This window comes from Balaenoptera acutorostrata, chromosome 3 (genome assembly GCF_949987535.1).
Source record: "Balaenoptera acutorostrata chromosome 3, mBalAcu1.1, whole genome shotgun sequence".
In the NCBI taxonomy this organism is placed as follows: Eukaryota; Metazoa; Chordata; class Mammalia; order Artiodactyla; family Balaenopteridae; genus Balaenoptera; species Balaenoptera acutorostrata.
Window position 1 is genome coordinate 148,471,260 of NC_080066.1, and position 23,417 is coordinate 148,494,676.

Here is a 23,417-nt window from a genome sequence, read left to right on the forward strand (position 1 = left end):
GGCTGTCTTACTGGGAAGACTACACTTTTTTTTTTTTTTTTTAACATCTTTATTGGCGTATAATTGCTTTACAATGGTGTGTTAGTTTCTGTGAAGCCTACACTTTTAATGACACTCTGCTACATGGTGGACTTTGTAAGGAATTTCACATTACCAAAACACTGTTTATCTGCTAAAGAAATCTAAGTTTCCTACCTTGTAATGAGATTCTTGTCTTTCAGGAACACGGTAGTATTTTGATAAGAGATTCACTAACATCCCTTTAAAACATCAGCTTTATACATTTGACTATGGTCAGTTTTCTGTTTTACATGAGAAACAGAATGCATCATTATTAAAAGCTACACGACCCTATTACTGAAAACACGTCAAGTGTAAAGAACTGTCTGTCTCTGCCAGAAAAAGAAAAGTATATAGTAAAAATCTGTGAAGGTTATAAGGTGTGAGTAGAAATTAAGAAATTTAAAACAACCAGTAAAGGCCAAAAATATAAAAATCAAAACTGGGGATCACCTCAAAAAAACAACAACAAAAAAACCAAATTACCTGAAGGTTTGGTTCTTAGAATGCTTTGTCCTTTGTACATGTTAATCTGAAGGAGTTCCAACAAATCTGTTCAAAGGGTAAATTGATTCTATTATATTAAATTTAACGTATGTGTCTGTGTCATAGAAAGGCTACATACTATACTGATGGAACTTACTGGAAGGATTCCTATATGAATATCTAGGGAAAGAATTAAGCCCATAATGATTTGCTGAACACTCTGTTAGTGGCACGAGAAATATATGTCTGATGAGCAATAGCCAATGATAATACTGGGTTTATATACTTTGCAGTGGGGAATGTGACGTGGAACATGACTCAGCTAATGAATTACCAACCAGTGCCCTGAGTAAAACAGACACAACGATAACAACCTGAAAGTTCTTTCGAGAATGAGTAACACATGTCCACCACATAATGTATTTTAATTAAATAGCTTGGTTTTTAAAAAACTTTTATTTTTTTGAAGTATAGTTGATTTACAATGTGATGTTAATTTCTGCTGTATGGCAAAGTGATTCAGTTATACATATATATACATTCTTTTTCATATTCTTTTCCATTATGGTTTATTACAGGAATATTGAATATAATTCCCTGTGCTATACAGTAGGACCTTGTTGTTTATCCATTCTATATATAATAGTTTGCATCTGCTAATCCCAAACTCCCAATCCATCCCTTGCCCACCCCCCTCCCCCTTGGCAACCACAAGTCTGTTCTCTATGTCTGTGAGTCTGTTTCTGTTTCGTAGATAAGTTCATTTGTGTCATATTTTAGATTCCACATGTAAGTGATATATGGTATTGATATTTGTCTTTCTCTTTCTGACTCACTTCACTTAGTATGATACTCTCTAGGTCATCCATGTTGCTACAAATGGCATTATTTCATTCTTTTTTATGGCTGAGTAGTATTCCATTGTATATATACACTACATCTTCTTTATCCATTCATCTGTTGATGGACATGTAGGTTGTTTCCATGTCTTGGCTATTGTAAATAGTAAATAGCTGGGTTTTGAGATCTCAGTTTTTGCTAGGTTGAGTTTCATGTCCTAGAGTAGAAGGAAGGACGGATGTGTTAATACTGAATATCTGGATCCCATTACTAATCTGTTTATGTACTAATAAGATCATGGGATTATCACTCACTTTAAAAAGTTTTTTTTGTTTTGTTTTGGCTAATGCTTGCAAATAAAACCAATAATGCCTACCATTCATTGTATATAATCCAGTAAATATTTCATGTTTTTATATAAAGTTAAATTCCACTTAAGTATAAGTATTCAGATCTTTTATGGAAAGCTTCAATCAACAGCACACTTATTTCAAGCCATATATATATATGTATGTGAATATATATATATATAAAATAATGTTGCTGACATTTTACTTATTTGCCACAATTTTACACAAAATTAGGTGTTAACGCCTTCAAAATGGGAACGTCAGGAAATTATGTACTTGTATCAGTGAATGCTCAAAAAATGTTGGAACTCTTTCTTTAATTTACCTCCAGAGTATGCAGCACACTTAGATGAGAATCATCAGTGGCAGCAGAATTTTCCTTGAAAGTAGTTTAGGTTTGGAGAAATATACAACTTATTCAATGCCAATCTGTTTGATAAGATAGGTGACCTGTTTATTCAATATTATTTTAGATCAAAAGCTGGTGATACTAGAAAGTATGACAGTTTTATTGTGATTCATAAACTTGACTCTGAATGCTGTACCAAGAGTTCCAAAATTATTTAGAGAGAGAAAGTATTGTTAGGATAAGATATAGAAGGATCTTATACTCATCTAAATTTAAAAATTCTTATATAGTTATACCTTATGAAGGGAAATAATTTTGGCCACCCTTTGAAAGTTGTGATTAGGCTTGACATTTAGTTTCAGAACTATGGACACCCCAAAGGTAATTATCTTTAAAAATTATTATGCAACTGTTCACAAATAATAGTATGACTAACACCCTTTAATAAGGTGTTAACCCACCTTTGTACCTAAGCTCGCTTTAGCATAACCTTTCACCTAATTTAGCATGTCCATCTGTTACCTATTAAGTCTGGAGTTATAAAGAAGCATGTGCATAATTATCTTAAAACATACAACTAAAAGATTGTATTTTATTTCCATTTAAAAAAATCTTTTTGCTTAGGAAGCAATTAATTGCATAACTTTTGAGATGAAATGCCACATTAAAAAAATACAGAAGTGAAGGCCATTTTTTTGCCTTCAACATCAATTTGTTGAGTATCTACTCAATTTATGGCCTTATATTGATTGTTATCCGTTCAAAGATATACAATATAGCCCCTGCCTTCAAGAATTCATAGCCGATGGAAAATGAATAAATTAACAGTCAGTGACAGCAGGGGCTGGCAAACTTTTTCTGTAAAGGGCCAGATAGTAAAGATTTTAGGCTTTGTGGGCCATATGGTTTCTGTTGCAGTTACTCAACTCTGCTGTCATAGCATGAAAGCAACCACAGACAATCCATGAACAAATGAGCATGGCTGTGTTCCAGTGCAAATTTTATTTACAAAGCTAGGCATGAACCTTTGTCCTGCAGTTTGCTGCTGTCTGAATTATGGTATAGTGATATAAAACCTATGGTAGACACGTACTACTATGCTGTGTATACATGACTAGAGGAGGACACAGAAAATCTCAGGGAGGAAGGGACTTATGAGCTGAGTCTTGAAAGACAAGGTGTTATCCAGGAGAAGCAGCATGGAAGGCCCATGGATTCATTAACTCCTGCAGAGTCTAAGCAAAGGCAGAGACAGGAGCCCATTTTGTTAAATATTTAGTGGGTACCTTATGAAAAGATAATCATTCACATCCTTTCCAATAGCATCTTTCTAAATAGTGTTGAAAATTGTAGTTACCAAAATTCTATGACTGGCTTCACATGTGTAGTTTCTTTACATCTATAAATATGAAGAATTGGTTTGTATATTAAAACAGAAGCATCCCAAAAATTGCCTTGTCTTTAGAGAAAGTCAAGTGTTTTACTTCGTTTATTTATTTTACATTCTTGAGGCCATGCTAAGCTATTCTCCCAGCGCACAGAGACCTACTTGAAAAGTAACGAGTTCTGCCATCTCAGTATTGGTCATCAGGGTACTGCATTTTGAGTTTATTAATTTTTTATTGAAATATTGCATACAAAAAAGTATATGTCATACACACAAGAAAGTACACATATTGGCAGTATATAGCTCAATGATTTTTCACAAACTGAACATCCTCCTTTTACCATGAGGCTACATTTTAATTGTCCAACACTACTGATCAAAATTCTTAGACTGCTTCTCTCATAAACTTAATTATTTTTCATCTCTGAGCTTTCAGTAAGTTCTCTGGCTTAAAATCCTTACTGCTAACAATAATTTTGCTTGCATGAAGGACAGGGTAGGCTCATTCTGTCTGCCCACCTTTTCCTCCTAGACGTGTCTAGCATTCAGTCCTCTTTAATTGATCACTGCAGCGTAGGCTTCTGATTTCCAGGAAATACCTTTTATTCCAAAATCATCCATTTCTTCCTCTGAAAGTCTCTCTTTACCTCCAGCAGTGCTTCCAAACTGAAGGTAGCAACTCTGGATCTTGAAATAAATTTAGTAAGTTGGACTTGTGACTGGCATTTAAGAAGAGCACAAAGGAGGGACAAGACAGATGAAGAAATAGAATAGTGCATTGTAACCATTGTAAGGCTAAGTATTATTTTTTGCAACTTTTTATCTAGTTTTTCATCTATGTGTATGTTTACTAGATCATGATGTAAAATTTATTTTTTACTAGGGATCATGTCCTTAAAAGTTTAAAAAACATTGTCATAAGTCTCATGTCAGCAATTTCAAAAACTGCTTAACATTAGCACCATTAACATTAACTGCTGATACTCGTAGAACTTGTTTAAATTAATAAAATGGAAATTTTGGGGCTAGAGGAAGTTTTTTTCTGCCTGTCTCTTGGAGGAGCACTCCGTCTCATTTTAAGATGCCAGTGTAACTCAAACAGAGACGTTACAAGAAAAAATGTTGCAGACAGATATCCCTCATGAATGTAGATGGCACAGTGCTTTACCAAATATTAGCAAATTGAATCCAGCAATATGTAGACAGGATAATACATTTTGACCAATTGGAGTCTATCCTAGGAATGCAAATCAGGGGTTGGATTAATATCCAAAAACCATTTTAATTTATTATCTTAATCGAATAAAGTAGAAAAACCATTTGATCATCCTTAACAGGTACAGAAAAGCATAAACATTTGACAAAATTAAACTCCTATTTATATATAAAAAAAAAATTCTCAGCAAACTAGGAAAGAACTTCCTTACTGACAAAGGGTGTATTTGAAAAACCTACAGATAAGATGCCTAACACTGGGAACAAAACATGGCTGTCTCCTCTCAAGCACTTGTACTTAACATTCATTGTACTTGGGATCTTGGCCAGATGCTAGTCTGCAGTAAGGCCAGAAAAAGAAAGAAAAGGCATAAAGATTGGCAAGAAGTAAAACTATCTGTTTGCAGATGACATGATCACCTATGTAAAAATGGTTAAAAATTTAAAGCCTCACAATATCAAATGTTGACAATGGAATGGAGCAACTAGTACTCTCAGACATTGCTGTTGGATATGTAAAATGGTACAACCACTTCGGAGAACAGTTTGACAGGTTTTTTTTATAACGTTAAACATACATACACCCATCAGTTCTGATCCTAGGTATTTACCCAAGGGAAAAGAAAATGTGTATCCACAGAAAGACTTGTACCTGAATGCTCATAGCAGCTTTATTTATAATGGACCAAAATTGGAAATTACCTAAATGTCTATCAACAGCTGAATGGATAAACAAGTTATGATATGTCCATACAATGGAACACTACGCAACAAAAAAGAGGACCAAACTACTGATACATGCAAAGCTTAGATAAATCTCAAAATGTTATGCTGAACAAAAGAATCCTTATGCAAAAGAGTATATATTGCATAATTCCATTTATATGAAATCCTAGATCAGGGAAAACTCTGGAGACAAAAAGCTCTTCAGTGCCTGCTTGGGACCAAGAGTGACATATTGACTCCAGGGACGCACAAGAGAACTTTTCTGATATTTTAAAGTACTGTTCCATATCTTGACCTTGGTGGTAGTTGCTAGAGTTTTTACATTTGTGAGTTATACCTCAATAAAGTTGATTTAAAAAAAAAAGAGAGAGAGAGATTTAGACATTTTAAAACAAGTAAATGAAATCACTATTAGGGCAAAAAATCTTAAGATTAAAAAATTACTTTGGGAAGATGAAAAAGTTTTAGAGATGGATGATGGTTGCACAATGATGTGAGTGTACTTAAAGCCACAGAATTGTATGCTTAAAAGTGGTTAAAATGGTAAGTAAATTTTATGTAATGTGTATTTTACCACATTTTTTAAAAAGGTTAAAAAAAAAAGAAAAAGCTGTGTAAACAAACAAAAAATCTTTCAAGAATTAGAAAAATACATGAGTTTTTATTATCTTAAGATGGTATGTGCTTTGTGCTTCTCAAAAATGACTTTTAAAGAATTAAGGCAGGCTCTAAAATATTGCAACAGACTTATGTAATTTCTTTGGTCAAAGATTAAAATGCTTAATCTAATTATAAACAATAAATGTGTTTAGTATGTTAGCCTGTATTTGTGAAACACAGCAAAGATCAGGATTCTGGCCTTGAAGTGTTTATGTTTTGAGTGTCAAATACGTGAGTATAATAAACTAGCAGTATTACTTAGCCAGGTGTCATTTACTGTAATTCAGAGTATCCCAGCAATCATATTTCTAGAACAATCGTCTTTCTAGAAGGAAATGTCTCTTTTAAACTGCTCTGCCCTTTTGGTTTCTAATTAGTGATTGTCCCCTGAGATTTTTAAAGCTAAAAGTGTTTTATACTCAGTTTGCCCTTTATTTGCAATTTTTATATCAACCTAAGTGTAAAACTAGGTAAATTTGATTGTAATTATTTTCACTGTTACTGTTCTTCATTTGCCTGTTTTCATCAAAATAAACCTTACTGTGGTTTCTGGTGAGATTGGTGTGAATTTCTCTAGCCTGAAAGGAAGATTTGGGGATGATATCCCTTGGGAATGACTGCTTTCTTGCTTGGTGATTTGCTTCCACTTCCTAGGTTTTGGGAATAATAGGCAGTTAAAAGCTCTGCATGCCAAAAGCAGAGGACCCTTGGGAATTTTTTCATCATGAACTTTAAGTTAAGGGAGTTTATGATTGGCTAGATTATAATATAGGAAGTGAATGTCTTCGCAGTAAAATCTGTAGAGCTTGAAATACAAAAGAATGGAAGCTTCTACATGAAGATGTTTTGAGGGGGAAAACACATTTTCTCTTTACGGTTCATTCTGCTCTAGGGAAACACCACCAAGCGAGTCAAACACAGAATGTGATTGCATCAGACAAAGCAGAAATACCGGTTGCCCATGAACATGAGCACAGCCATGACCACACACAGCTGCATGCCTACATCGGTGTTTCCCTCGTACTGGGCTTTGTTTTCATGTTGCTGGTGGACCAGATTGGCAGCTCCCATGTGCATTCTACTGATGGTAAGTAGCTCCAGGGTTTTCTGGGCAGTGCAAAACATTTGCATTTTAGGTGATCACAAATGATTGAATAATTCAATATGTATCAGTGGTCTTATTTAGTGCTAAAACTTTCTCAGGTTCTGGTGAACATTTCATTCATTTGAGAAAGCTAGTGGGTTGTGCCATTTGGCACAAGGGAGTGTTTATTGGATTATTACCCTGGTTATTTTAAAGCTCATTTGATGGAGGTCTAGGGCAGAAGTTCTTAACCCTTTTAGTGCCATGGAGCCTTTCAGCAGTCTAAAGCCTGTGGACCTTTTATTGGAATAATGTTTTAAAATGCATAAAGCACAGTATAGGATTACAGAGAAAATCAATTTAATACAGTTACTAAAACATTAAAACAAATTTGTGATATAGTAATGTATGTCTTCTTTATCAGCGCATTAAATAATGAGATAATATATTTAAATCATAAGCAAGTTAGAGTTAAATTTAATTGTTTAGGACATCAGTGTAACAGCTATTGTTGAGTAGCTTGACTAAGAACATTAAATTCTGAGATGGGCTTTAACAAGGCAACAGAGTGTCAAGTTGAACATCCAGTTGATTTGGGTTTTTGTTTTGATGGTTACTAGTGTAGAAGAGCCTGATTCACAAAGATATTTTATTACAAATATACTTGAACACATTTGTAGCTTGCTTTCCAGGGAAAGATAAGCTTCCTTCAAGGACAACTAGAATTCTCCAAGACTTTTAAAGTTAATTCCAGTCATAGTAACTTTTTTGTCTTGAGATCAATGAATTCATCTTTGGTTAGATCAATATCTTTGATATGGTTTATATTAAATAAAAAAGGATTCTGATCCATGATACAACTTTGATGCCATCGTGATATAAACTTTTTTGATATAAATACATTTGAAAGGGTTATAATGGACATAAGGGTTTACAGATATTTCTTTTCAAATACATTGACAGAGAATTTTGCAGATAGGAACTGCTAGAAAGCAGCATAGATATCTTGGTCACCAGCAGGAGATCCCACGACTTCTGCTGTTTTGTGGCTGATGACTGTTAGGTGTAGAGTTGCCTGTTCGTTGCCCAGCTCCGTCACATGAGCATCTACAAACAGGAAGACTGCAATCATGCAACGTGGCAGCACTTCTGTAAGCCCTTAATTTAAAGTAGTGATGAAAGAGAGTGATAAATGTTTAAGTTTACTTCATTTTGTTCTACAGTGTCAAAACGTTAAACTCACTTATGCAGTTAAAATTTTCCTTTATATAGTTTGCAGCGTAAAGGACATTGTAAGGGCCTTACCAAGTACTGAGTTTTAAATATAGTGAAATCTGTATCTATAAAAAATAAATAAATAAATAAATAAAGTAGTGATGAGTGAAAGTGATAATATGATATCTTATAACTATAAAATAATATGAAATTATCTGATTTCTATTGGTAAAGGTAGTGCTACTATTACTTGTGGTTTATTGTCTATATTTATAATTAAAGGAAATGCTAAAGTTCAGTTAGAGGTTAGTACAAGTAAAAATACATTTTTTTTAAAGTTAAGGTCACAGACACCCCCTGCATTCTCCCTGTGTTCTCCTATTAGACCCCAGGTTAACAATCCCTGGTCTACCAAAAAAATCTGTAGAAAAGCAGGCAAAAGACATGAACAGATAGTTCGTAAAAAGATATAAAAATGGTCTTTAAACATATGAAAAGATGCTCCTTGCACTTAAAATAAGAAGACTGCAAATCAGAATTCCACTGAGAAGCCATTTCTCACCTGTCAGATAGGCAAAAATTCAAAACCTTGACAGTATACTCTGTTGGCAAAGCTGTGATGAAACAGACACTCTCATCTGTTGCTGTGGGTGTGCCTAGTGGTACAGCCCCTGTAGTGGAGAATTTACCCTTCAACCCCAAAATCCCACTTCTAGGAATCTGTTCTGATGAATCGGCTCCAATATGAAAATACGTATGCACAAGACTAATCAGTGCAGCATTGTTTATCATTGTAAAAACACTTCAATGTCCAGTCATGCAGATTGGTTGAGTGTAGTGTGGTGTGTCCATGTAATGGAGTTCTATGTAGCCATGAAATAGAATAAGGAATCAGATCTCTGTGAACCAATAAGGAGAGATTTCCAGGAAATACTGTTAAGTGGAAAAAAAAAAAGCAAAAATAAATTATTATACATCATATATTATGTTTTGTGTAAAAAAGAAGGGGAAACAAGTATACGTGTATATATTTGCTTATCTTTACAAAAAAGAAACATAAGAAGGATCAGCTAGAAAACAAAGTTGATTACTTGTAGGAGTGAGGGCATGGGTGGGATAAGGTAGAACGGTTTGGGAGGGCATGACACTTCCCCGGGCATGCCTTTTTGATATAGTTTTGACTTTGGGAAATATGTTAATATTTTCCATATTCAAAAAATAAAATGAAATCAGCAAAGGATGGGGGAGCTAACTGAAACAGATGAACTGTACTTCAAATGAATAACACAGTTACACTGAAGGGGATGTAGAAAAAACTAATTCAAGTAACTTATGAATGTAGTATTTGACTATACACCTTTAGTGGTGAGTAGAGTTGGGGAAGAAGCATAAACAGTACTGAACTCTTTTTAGTAGGCTTTGCTTTTTGTAATGGTGTGGGCAAAACAGTTCTGAAACTAGTTTAGATATGTTACAAGATTGAGCAAATGAGTAAATGTGTTGCTGTTGGTGGAACCAGAGTCCTCACTGAGGAAGAAGGGACATGCAAATAGGGAATGAGGGAAAGCAAGAAAGAACCGCTACAGGGATGGGTTGGAATCGGAGCTATTGGAATCATGATTTCTAAAACTTGTATGTGTATGTGTGCATATATACATGTGTGTCTATGTATACATGTATGTATGTCTTAGTTCTGTGTGCAGAGAGGGCCTAGAAGTAAAGACACCCCACTAGCAATGTGCATATCAGGACTCTTCAGAGAAATGGCTGATTCTAGGACAGGACAGGGTAAGGATAAAATGAGCTTGGAACATGTAGTGCTCAAAGAAGATGGAAACATGTTACAGGATATAGGAACCAGCTTGAAGGGGCTTCCCTTGGCCAGATCTCAGACAGTTTGTGCACCAAGATAATTAAGAACAGCAATAAAGCGTAAATCATTGAAAAAATGGGAATCAATGGGCACATCCACATGGGAGAAAGATAAAAGGAGAAGGGAGGGCATTTGCTTCCAGCAGAATGCTAAATGCCAGTTGGTAAATGTGGAAGCAGTTGGAGTTGGCCAATCATCTTTGCAACCTTCATAGTAAAAATTGGCTCAGGCCAGAATCATCAATGAATGTTAAATCTAGGGGGTATATTTTGATTTGCTTATTAGTTGCAAGGGAAAAAAAAGTAACTAAATGAAGAAATCGGACAATACCTTGATCAGATGATCAAAATTAATGTCACTGGTATTCTGCTTTCAGTGTGGGCAGAAAGTTCCTACCAGACCAGCCTCTGTACAGATAACTGTAAACTTTGGACAGAATTTTGAAAACCACTATCTGAAGACATTGGAGAGTGAGTGACCTAAAGGAGGCAAATTCTGGAAGGGAGTCTACACTTGGAACCTATTTTTACTACTTTTAGTTCCTATTTTTACTGCTTTTAGCGGTCAGTGCCTGTGGGGTAACTAACTGATAGAAGACACAGTCTTTCTGGCCTAAGGAACTGGAGGACAGAGTTCAAGGTACCCAGCCCCTGGAAAGTGAGGGGAGAATCTTAGGAAGGAGAGAGACAGAGAAACTCAGCCCCAAATTCTATGTATAAACTGCCCAAGTCTCTGGCTAAGCCCTGAACCATGTTTTCTTGGGCAGACTCTAGACAGCTCAGCTAAACGTAAAAGAACTAAACTGAGATTTAGGCAGCTGCCCAGAAGACAGAGTTTGCAGTTTGAGCCAAATCAAGTTATGTAAAGCAAAGCAAAAAATCAACACTCTTTGGAGGAATATAATAGAATCCATAGTATCCACAAGATAACATTTACAATATCCAATATATAATCCAGAATTCACACCACCAGTGAGCAGCAGATGAACATCCTGTGCCTCTAGATGTGATAGCCTGAGGAGGATCACCTATGTAGCATTCCATCCAAGAATGCATCATCTAAGGACACATCAGACAAATCCAAAAGGAAGGACCACTCTGTTAAAAAACAAGAAAGGCGCAGGGAAGGAAATGTATTCTTCAGAGATATCAATGTCACGAAAGTCAAAGGCAGAGAAAATGTCTCAGATTAAAGGAGACTAAAGAGATACAACTAGGTGCAACATATGATCTTAGGCTGGATCCTTCCCGGAAAAGGAAAAATGCCCTGAAATACATTCTTGGGCAATTCACAAATTAGAATATGCAAGAGAGAGTAGAAAAAAATATCAGTGTTAAATTTACTGAAGTTGATAACGTTGCTGTGATTATGTAAGAAAATATCCTTTATCATCAGAAATACACACTGAAGCATCTAAGTATAAAGAGTTACGATGTATGCAATTTACTCTTAAATGGTACAGAAAAAAAGATATACACAAATATGTGTATTTGTGTAGTGTAGATAGAGAACAAGAGAGCATAAGCCCAAATGATAAAGCAAGTGGGGCAAAACGTTAGACAATTAGTCATTCTGGGAAAAGGGTATATGGTTGCTTTTTGAACTATTCTTGCAACTTTTTTTTTAACTAACCAAGTCTTACTTTAGGAAATAGATTTTGGAGTAAAAGGTTTTACTTATGTGCTTTATTCCAAACAGCAAATGAGAAGCACCCTCTGTTGGATGGAATCTGACTCCAGCTACATTACATAGTTGTCCACAGTGGCCTTTATGACATTTTTCTTGCGATTCTTGTCAGTTTAAATTTAAAATGCATTTATAGGCGCATTAATGTCCTGTAGCCCCATACAAAGAATTAAATGTAGTATGTGTTTATTTTTCCTCCTGTTTTGTCTTAGAGGTCACTGTTTTTGCTGGTTTTCATGTATCTGATGACCTCGCTTTACCTATTACCTGCAGGGTTTTATGTATTATTATCAGTAAAAGTTAATTCGTTTATTAAATTTATTCTGAAGCAGAGTCTTTTCCTATAGATTTATAGAAATTGTGTTTTAATTTTAAAACCTCTAATTTTTTTTAAGATGCTACTTATAATTAGACCACAAGACTGTGTAAAGAAAAACCAAAACAAGCTTGTCACACAGTGTAATATGATCGTTCTTCCCAGTTTGGGGTGATACTGAAATATGTGTTGTCTCAGAGTGATCAGGGGCTTTAGCTTCCCTTCTTAAAGTGTTTTAATTAGAAGATAAATTTTGTTAGTAAAAAGATAAAGATACTTTACTTGTGCATGCTTTTTCCATTGTAAACCATTCCTTCAGTGGGCTAGACCCCTCAAAAGATTAAATTCCTTGCAATTTACTTGACTAATGTCCATCTGTCATTTCACCTGGCATTTTGATATCCATGTCTTTGAACTTTACGTTGTTTGGACATTATTTACTTGTTTAAATATTTCTTATAATACCTGTAATACAGATAAATACTTTTTTTAATCTCCAACAAGGATTTATTAAGCAACTGTTGGGTGACCAGTGCTATGCTACATTCTATAAGACAAATTAAAAAATGGAAAGAAGTATAAAATTTAATTCTGTATAGTTCACAGTCAATTGGGAGGGACATATTTAAGTGAAAACGGTTTTGTATATCTAAGGTGGAATACAGAAGAAACCTTGAAGTAGCATGTAGAGACTGTGCATAGAGCTGTACATTTCTAGACAAGGGGACAGTTGTTCTAAGCTGGAATTAATCTTTGATTCTTTCTCATAGTAAGCGGTCCTAGAATTAAGACTTTGAACAACGTCTTGGTTTTGGATTGATGAGCTGGGCAATTTAGTACATGCCAAGAATTAGGGGTGAGGAGATTTGGGGAAAGGAGAATGAGACAGTTTTGTTAGAAGGTGTTAAAGAAACTGGTTTAACTGGACTGGACAGTAAGAAATAAGATGATACCAGTTGAGGACTTCCCTGGTGGCGCAGTGGTTAAGAATCTGCCTGCCAATGCAGGGGACACAGATTCGAGCCCTGGTCTGGGAAGATCCCACATGCCACAGAGCAACTAAGCCCGTGCGCCACAGCTACTGAGCCTGCGCTCTAGAGCCCACGAGCTACAACTACTGAGCCTGCGAGCCACAACTACTGAAACCCGCGTGCCTAGAGCCTGTGCTTTGCAACAAAGAGAAGCCACCACAGTGAGAAGCCCGTGCACAGCAATGAAGAGTAGTCCCCACTCTCGCAACTAGAGAAAGCCCGTGAGCAGCAACAAAGACCCAATGCAGCCAAAAATAAATAAATAAATAAATAAATAAATATATTAAAAAAAAAAAGATGATACCAGTTGATAGAGGGCTCAAGACCTACTTAATAGAGCAGTTTGGACTGAATTTGAAAAGCAGCAGATTCTTAACTGACCCATCACAAGGGTGGTGATTCAGAAAGATGAATCCGACAAGGATGTGTAAGATGAATTAGGTTAGGGAGAAATGAGAGTAAGGGGAGACAACCAGATGGGAGCCTACTGCTAATTTAGGTTTGAGTTGATGAAAATTTAGGTTAGGATGGTGGCAATAAAATGGAGAAAGGCACATGTGAACGACGTTTTGATGTTAGAATACAGATAAAGTTGCAGGGGGCTGGGGAAGGGGAGGGGGTAGGCAATGACAATGAGATTGGTCTAGAGAGAAGCGGTCAGATGCCACAGAGCACTTTCCTTGGAGAGGTGAAGCGTTAAGAGGTGTGAGGCGGTTTGGGGTGACATCTTGTCCATTCAGGGAAGGCTGGGTCAAATGAAGAGTTTCCACCCGCCCACCTCTTCAGGACAGGGGAAGCTTCCAAGTGTTTGAAGCAGAAGAAAAAAGACAGTAGTGAGGAAAATAATAATCTTCTACTTTAAGAGCTTTCAAAGACTTCTTGCACCCGCAGGTGAATGTTCTAATAGTTTCTGTTGCACGTTGCTTCATGGCTGACTTGCTTATTTTTACTTCAGATCCAGAAGCAGCAAGGCCTAGCAATTCCAAAATCACCACCACGCTGGGTCTGGTCGTCCATGCTGCAGGTAGGGTCAGATTGCAGTGGAACCCCTTTCTTTTCTGTCACACAGGGACCATCCACATGAAATACTCTAAGGCTGGCCTTTTGGGGAAAGGGTTGCTTAATGAAGTCCTCCAACAGAAGCATGAACCCTGGCATACTCAGTGTTGGGGTTGCAATAAGAATGGTTCTGTATTTCTTAATGGATGAAAATAATTTGTGGCACATGAAAAATACATGAAATTCAAATTTCAGTGTCCATAGTAAAGTTGTATTGGAACACAGCCATGGCCACTTGTTTACGTGTTATCTGTGGCTGCCTTCACACAATGGTAGAGTTGAGTAGTTGCAAGAGACCAAATGGCTCACGAAGGCTAAAATACTTCCTATCTATCCCTTTAACAAAAAATTTGCTGACCTCTGCCGTAGGATCTCATCTGCATAGGAGCCTACTCACTTCTGTACTCAGTAGCCCTGGTGCTGGGTATCTACCCAAGTGCCAGGTGAGGCAGAGGTAGGCTGTAGAGTGTTGAAGTCTCAGCATTGCTGACAGGGCATGCCTTCGAATCATAACCAAAACTAGTCCCAGTGGTAGGGCTCTGTAAATGACAAAAGCATGTGAAAGGTGACACACTCTTATCTGGACTTTCTAGTAAAACATACTTTTCTAACAAAAAATTCATCCATTTCAACCACTATTTACTCATTACGTATAAATCATCTATGCCAAGTCGCGGTGTCTTTATTTTGTTTCTTCATCTGCAAGATGCAGAGACGCTTCCTTTGAAATTCTTTGATATTTCTGTTATTACAGTTTGATTGATTAATCAGTAGATTTTTGAGCATCATACTTTTCCAACAACAGCAACAATAACTGACAAATTGAATATTGAATAGCACCTATGCTAAGCTCTTCACATATGTTAACCTCATGAAAACCCTAGGAATACATACTTTATTCAACCCATTGTAGAAATGAGAAGGCTAAGGTTCAGAAAGGTTAAGTAACCGTCCCAGAGTCCAGTCCAGCTCTGACTCTAAAGCCCACACAGCCACTCACCACACTATTATAGTTGTTATTTATAGTTATAGTGTTTTATGTTTCACTTTTTCCAAATTCAGCTGACGGTGTTGCTTTGGGAGCAGCAGCTTCTACTTCACAAACTAGTGTCCAGTTAATTGTGTTTGTGGCAATAATGCTACATAAGGTAAGCAAAATTTTGGTGTAAGATTTGGTATTGACTACATTTATAATTAAAATTTCTCTTTGGTCATTCTGTTTTTCTGGAATGGAAAGTATTTTTAGTTATTTTCGTAATTGCTGTTCATTTTAGAGAATTGAATAAATCTGTTCATAGCTGGGTCTTTTGCTACCATTTTCTTAACCTTATACTTGAAGGGGTTTTATTTTTTTATGGTCATATACACAAACTGTTAAGTCCTCTACAGATTTCTACATTTCATAGTAATTTTTGTTCATAAATATTCTTCCTTTCTTTATACTCTTTTCTTAACTATTACACAGACACACACACACACACACACACACACAGAAATGGGATATTTTCTAGCTTAGAACATTAATTCCTAAAAGGCAAAGCCCAGACTTACTATTATGCCTAGTTTTCTTGTATGAGAATTCAGTCAAATTATATGTACTTCCTAATGTAGAAGCAATTCAAACTTCCAGAGTAATAAGGGATAGTTTTTCTTTTCCAGGCACCAGCTGCTTTTGGGCTGGTTTCCTTCTTAATGCATGCAGGCCTCGAGCGGAATCGAATCAGAAAGCACTTACTGGTCTTTGCACTGGCAGCACCAGTTATGGCCATGGTGACATACTTAGGACTAAGTAAGGTAAGTCTGACTCATTCCTAGCCTATCTCGCCAAGTATCTAATTCTTTGCGATCTACTAGAAGGTATAGTGTCTTATATTGAATTTTTCAGTTAAATTACCCCCTCAAACTAAAGATAAAATTCGAATTAAAAACCTGTACAAAGTGTACATCTTAATTCCAAGTCAATCCTCTTCATAAATTTAGAGCATTTCCTTATTCATTTAATTCGAAAACTTCTTCCCCATCAGTTCCAAAAATACTTGCACAAATATATGATCTTTAAAATAATACAACTTAAACCTTATCAGACATGCTAATTTTATTTGACAGATACATAATAAGTCACAACAGAATGTATTTACTGTTTCAGTAGGCACAGGAAGTATGAGGGACAAGCTTGCAGCAGCTTTGAGAGCAGTAAGGGAGGAGCAGAGATCTCTGTATTCAGCTAAGACTCAGATTCTTCTACTGCCAGCTCTCATATCACTGCATGTTACGTACCCAGGTCTTCGTCATTGCACTGAACGTAGCTCCAGACCCGAAGTGGCATGTGTCGCTTGTCACCTCAGAGCCCGGGCATTCTGCTCTGTTGCTCCAGTTGGACCTTTCCATGCTTTATAATTTTGTCCACTAGGGCTGCAGTTCTTAGCAGCAGCCTTACCCATTTTACTTGAATATCAATTGGCAGGCAACAGGAGGAAAATCTTAGAACCAAACCAACTCAGGGCTACTTCCTGGAAACCACTTCCCCCCACTGTCTCTGAAGGTCACTGATTCTTCTGAGCATCATTCAATTCGTATTTGATATAGTAAAATTTGTATTGAAAGGAACATATGAGAAATGAGATGGTTAAAGAATGGTTAAGTTCCTGTTAATCAAGGGTTAGTTGATCTGGATTGCTAACACCTGATTGTGAGCTTTATCTTCTTTTAGTCAATGAGCAATACATAGTTCCCTTTTAAATATTACCCTATTGGGACTTCCCTGGTGGTCCAGTGAGTAAGACTCCACGCTGGCAATGCAGGGGGCCCGGGGTCGATCCCTGGTCGGGGGACTAGATCCTGCATGCATGCCGCAACTAAAAGATCCCGCATGCTGCAACTAAGACCCAGTGCAGCCTAAACAAATAAATATTACCCTATTTATTACTGCATTGATCAATATAAGTTTTTAGAACTTTTGAGAGGAAGGTATGATAATTTTGGAGGCATGGAGTTACATATTACATTTAGGGCATGTTCTTAAATTTTCAATTAATTGTCTTAGTAGGTCCACGTTTTTCATTAAAAAAATTGAAATGAATTATATAAAGATTAGCTTATGAGATATTTCTAGGCTCTGTGAAGGCAGGTACTGTGTCTCGATTACCACTGTATCTCAGGCACTGGCCTAGAGCCTGGTGCGTATGGCATATTTGTTAATATTAGTAGAATAAATGAATGAGTGTATGAACTTTGATATCTGCATTAATGCTGTTGATTCCATCTTAATAATATAGGCCAAACCTGTTCAACCAGACTTGAAGTTTGTTTGAAAAAGTAATTGTATACATCACCAATAGTCTTAAACCCTTATTTGGAAGCTTCCCATAAATAACAAGATCGTTCTGATCTCAGGACGTCCCCAGTGCCCCAGATAACACGAGTTATGAATATTGGGTATTTTTTTATTGGGACTTCTTCCTGCCTCTGAATTTGACTTGACTTAATTTTTCTTCTCTCTTTATCTTACTTCACAGAGCAGTAAAGAAGCCCTTTCAGAGGTCAATGCCACTGGAGTGGCCATGCTTTTCTCTGCTGGGACATTTCTTTACGTTGCCACAGTGCATGTCCTCCCTGAGGTGGGCGGAACGGGGCACAGCCACAAACCCGACCCCGCTGGAGGGAGAGGCCTCAGCCGCCTGGAGGTGGCAGCCCTGGTTCTGGGTTGCCTCATCCCGCTCGTTCTGTCAGTAGGACACCAGCATTAACTGTTGAGGGTCCAGCCTCAGGCCATGGCCGTTTTCCATCCAGTGAGAACAGCCGGCACGTGACAGCTGCTCACTTCCTCAGTCTCTTGTCTCGCCTTGCCCATCTCCACCCGTAACCCTAAAGACTCTGGAGGGAGGTGAGATGAAAACCTGGAGTAATGGAAAGCTTTTCGAGTAGAAACAACACACTGCGAAGGATACAGACATTCCGTTGTGTTGTCTTTTCAAGGGCCCTTGGCATTTTGCGTTTTGTTGTTTCCCTTAACCCTATTCTCAGGGAAGATGGAATTTAGTTTTAAGGAAAAGTGGAGAACTTCATACTCATAATGAAATAATTTTGAAAGTACAGTGTTCTGTAATTAAGCTAAATCTCTTTCCTAGTTTAGAGGCTCTGCCACTTTAATCCATTGATTTTTAACTTGGTTCTCACCGTGTACGACTGGTGCTTTAGCATCTATGCCACATCTATGCCTTGAATGAAGGTCATAATGCCCACTGTCTTAGATGCTAAAGATAAGTAGTTCATTTGGGGCTAGAGTCAGGAAAAGGACGGCAAGACACATGGAAAGCTGACTTTATACTTGAGAGAGAGATCCACTGAAGAGGGTATGTCTGGAGAGTCTTTTAAACACCTCCTTCTGCACTTGTCTCTTTAAAGAGAGCCTGCCATTCCATCAAATGGAGGAACAGAGGTGGACTAGCTTTTAAAGAGGCAACTAGTGTTTTATAAAACATTTCTTTTCAAGTTCCCCTTTGTGTAGAGTAGCTGCCTGTACAGCACATTCTTTATAGAGGAGCCAGGTTCTAGTAGGTAGGCTTTCCTTAGGCATAGGCTTTCCTTCAGGAACAGTCAGATCCCAAAGTATCTTTGGAAATTAAGGGGTGTTAAATTTTAAGTGAATTCGGATAGTTACTGACATCTTTGTAGTAACCTTTTTAAAAGTAAGATTACCAAAACCTATGTTGTCCTTATTTTGTCTCTTTAAGTATTTATCTTAGCAGACCAGCAGTCCCTCTGGCAAAATACTTGGTGCCCCTTGGGGACTGCTAGGTCAGTGTCCACATAAGCACCTGTAGCAGTGAAGAAAGTCAAGATGTATCATAAATGGGAAGTGTTTGCCTGTTGATTTAAAGCTTATTAAAATCATGTCTTTTGTCTCTTCATCTTTTCCATGCTTTTCTCCTAACTTTTCCCTCCAGCCCTTCCTCCCTACAATTTGCTGCTTACTGCTGGTGGTGATGTTAATATTTGTGAGTTGAGTTCTCTCATCAGGACAACCACTTCTTGAACTGTGATGATGAAGACAGTATCGTTTCTGTTCTTTATTCCTTTCAGTGAAGTTACCTTTGTGTCAAATGCAGCTTTATTAAGCCCTTAAAATATCACTTCCTCATATGTGAGATGACACAATCACTAATATTCTGGTAATTTAAACAATTGAGATAGTAAAAGTGTTAAGCAAACTAGGATAATTTTTCCGTATTTGCCAAAATCCCTGTAAACCTTGTGTTATCAAATAAGTATATAATATATTGTTAATTTATTTTGATTTTCTGTACCATTTCAAAACACGTTACAGAAAGGGGGAACCAAGACTATTTTCGTCAGGGCATTGGATTTAGGAGTTTGTAAAACATTTTATATGACACGTAAGCCAGCATGCCCAGGATATCTTTATTTCCTTCCTAGATTTGTTACTGGGTCAGCAGCTGGGGGAAAAGAACTTGAGAGCCCTCTGCTGGCTGTAGACCAAAGTAGCATAAACAGGATCTGGTTCTGGATAGTGGCTGGCAGCCATTGTGTACAACATTAAAACCAACAGAAGGTACAGTATGAAAGTCTAAGTGACTTTCCTGATAACAACTCTGACTTAGGAGAGCCATACGGTTTCATCTGGTCCTTCAAAATGACATGGTTGCCTTGATTCTCCCTGGAAATTTACTTTGTTAAGTAAATAGCTCATTTTAGTGTCTGGTTCGTTTTGGATAGCGGCACTTTCTATCATATTGTTGTGTGCAATGATCAGAAATTTGTTCTGCTGGCCAAAGCCTCTTTCAGCAGTGCCTTGCCATCACACTGAAAAGTTTGGCTAGAATATCTTGCTGGGTAGGGCCTTGAACTCTGGCAAGGATCAGACCATCTAACTTCCAAATTTGCCTTCCCCTCTGGACCTCACATTAACAAGCAAACCTTTCACAGCCTATCAGCTCTCAAGAGCTATGGGCTTTCCCAGATTTTAAAGCTGCTGCCTCGGAACCACTTAATTCCCTCCTGGTCAGCAGGCAGAAATAGCCATACTAATCTTACAGGGCTCAAATGCATCTCCAGGCAGCAAGGAACCGAGCAGCGTGGCAGAAGCCTCCTTCACGGGGGAAGAACTTGCTCATGGTGGGCAGTGTCCCAGGAGAGGTCACACTGATGGTCACTATTGGCACATTTCAGTTCCATTTTCCTCTTGTTTAAAACTGCCTCCTTCGATGTGGATGCCTTAATGCTCTCACACATTTGGAAACCTTGGCAATACTTAAGTTGCTGCCGTGATTACAGATGGAATTATTGGCTACCAAAGAGATGCAATTGATGATGAAAAGCATGGTCCTTCCTTCCTCATAACCAAAGTTAATCTGAATTGCAATTTGACTCCCTTTCCTCGGTAGGGATAGACTTTCTTCAGATCTCAAGTGCTCTCTTAAATGGCAAATTAAGTTGAAAAACACTACTGATGCATTCCCATCACTTGTTCGCCAGCAAATTGCTTGTCAGTTCCCATATCCCCAAAGTAACAAGGTTCCAGGTCTGATGGCTTTCCTGTGCATGCTATTGCCAGATTTCATTTTTTAGGCAAAGGTTCTGCACTGGAGTGTAGAGAGTTGGAAACAGTACCACCTACAGAGGCTATGTGTTCTCTCTTCCCCTCGTCACCTTTTTATTTCCCTATTCAAAACAGCCAAGTCTGTTCCTGTATTTTGAATCATTAGAAAAATGAGAGAGGCGGCTGTTTTGAGTTGTCAGTTCTGTGTAGAAAGGAGAAAATGTAATTGTGTTTTTTACCGGCCTATTTCTAAGTGTTACTGCCTGGTTTTTCTCTTTTTCAAGGATTAGAACTCGGAGGACATGCCAGCCTCTCAGACACACGGTAGCTAGGTACTGAACATGGGAACTGTATGTATGTCAACAGCACAAGCCCCTAAAGAACGTTCCTGTCTATGGGGCCCCCGAGCTCCTTGGGAGACTGAGAATAATGACCGGATTCATCCAAAACTGCTGTAGGGCAAGGCAAGAACTCCCTATAGGTGTTCCACAGGGGTACCTTCCTTACATTACAAAACTTCTGCTCAATACAGAATGGTCCACATAACCCAAAGAGCACTGTTGGAGATGCTATGAGATTAAAAGCAGTGATGTAGCTCCTTTGTACCTGAGACATCTAGATTCACCTGAGGAGACCTGAGGGAAATGTATGACTTGCATGAAAGGGCTAGACAACCATTAGGAATTTTCTAGATATGCCCAGCCTAACACAAGGAGATTGGCTTTGATCTGTTTTCTCATAGCATCTGCTACCAAGTTGGAAGTCTCGTGGGACAACATTGCAGTTCCCCTGGTTCAGTAGCCTGAACAGTGATTTTAAATGTCCCCTTTTCTGGATCCGTTGTAAACATGAAATCATTCCATGGATGGCTGCCTTATAATTTTGTCTCTTTCCACTTTAATTGTGAATGGTTTAAAAAAATGTTTTTGCTGTTTTCTGATTTATTTTATGATATTAAATTTTTATTAGTGCATACCTTATGTGAGTGGTTCATTACTTATTCTCTCGGCAGTTTTCTTTTTCTGTTTGATGACCAGACTGGACCCACATTCGAACATCAGAAAAGGTAATGAAAAGTTTTGAGGGGCAGTGGAAAGATGTGTCTATATGTACATCCTTTAGGGAAGGAGGGAAGGAAAGGAGGAGGGGAGATTAAGCACTCAATACACCATCTGCCCCAAAAGATAGCAATTTATTGACAGTTTTTTTCCATGGCCATTGTTGTTAGCAAATATTATTTATGAAGGTAGCCATCTAATCCCAGAAAAGAGAAGCAGGTCAATAGATCCGTCACAGTGGGTGCATTTCAAAGGGCACAGTTACTAATATGAGTGTGTAGACGCTATGAACAACTGACTCTGGAAATAGAGATTTCAATAGAAGTGCAATTTGTGAATTTTATAGGTGTTTTCTCCCTCTGTAGACTTTAGTACTAGATCTCATTTTTTAACTGATATACTGATAAACGCTCTATATAGCAATGTATCATTTAACTGTATAGCTTATGTTTGTTCATTAGATTTCATTATTACTGGTCTACTTTGTGTTGACTTTCTATACGTATCATGTGTGCTACAGCTAGTTACAAAGATTGTGCCCAGAGTGTTACATGTTGCCTGAAAACCTTTCCTCATAAATAAGAAAATAGGCCAAAAGGACATGGTATTTATGATTCCTGCTATCTCTTATGGAAGCTTTCAGGTGAAGTGCCTCATCCCTCTTTTGCCTTAAGCACTGGTTGTGAAATCTTAGGAAGCCAGCATTGTTAAGTAACAGCCCTTTCATCCTACTGCCCTGAGATCAAAATGTATATAGATATATGTGTATATATATATATATATATATACACATATTTATACATATGTCTATATACAGTTTTAGCCAAAATAGCCAACAATCCTTATTCTGTTTAATTTCTAATTCTTACAAGCTAGAGCTGCATCCTGCAGTGTAGTTTTTGTGATGTAGGAAATGAGCCTGCTTTGTGTCCCACTCTGGTTGCCCCATGTTGAGAATGCCCCCTCCTCCAGCTCCCTCACCTCCTCCAGGTCTTGGTCCAGAGTCTCCTTCAATTAGGCCTCCTGTGACCACTGTATTTAAAACTGTAATCTGCTCGCCCCCGCCCCAGTGTTCTTTACCCTGCTATTTCTTTTTCTGTAGCACTGATCACCTTTTAATCTGCTTTATAATATATGTCTTTGCTTTGTCCCTCTTCCCTGCTGAAATATAAGCTCCAGGGAGCTAGGTTCTCAAAAAATATGTTGTTAAATGAATTGGTCTGCTCTGAGGGGGCACTTTTTTTCTGATCTGTTCTCTCCCCTCCTTTTCCCCCACCAGCTTCTGCCCTGATTTGTGGCAGAATCAGCTGCTGGCCTTATGTGTAGCTCCGCCTTTGTCTCACACTGAAGCCAGGGCTGCTTGGGAGTTAGCAAAGGGGCGGGGAGTCAGGGCAGGAGACTGAGCATATAAGTGGGCAATTAACTGGGTTCGGGTTACTAATCCAGTACTAACTAATGTTAGT

At 37.7% G+C, this 23,417-nt stretch overlaps 1 protein-coding gene across 2 annotated transcripts in view; it reads left to right on the forward strand.

Annotated features, from left to right (window-relative positions):
• SLC39A9 (solute carrier family 39 member 9) overlaps positions 1–21,871 on the forward strand; it is a 48,087-nt gene extending 26,216 nt beyond the window's left edge. For both annotated transcript variants that reach the window (XM_057542437.1, XM_007184361.2), the window contains 5 exons: positions 6,966–7,160; positions 14,234–14,302; positions 15,400–15,485; positions 15,997–16,131; positions 17,853–21,871. In XM_057542437.1, the coding sequence (XP_057398420.1) occupies positions 6,966–7,160; positions 14,234–14,302; positions 15,400–15,485; positions 15,997–16,131; positions 17,853–18,083 (716 nt within the window). In that variant the 3' untranslated portion in view covers positions 18,084–21,871. The remainder of the gene's footprint in view (positions 1–6,965; positions 7,161–14,233; positions 14,303–15,399; positions 15,486–15,996; positions 16,132–17,852) is intronic.
• Positions 21,872–23,417: the final 1,546 nt, after the last annotated feature.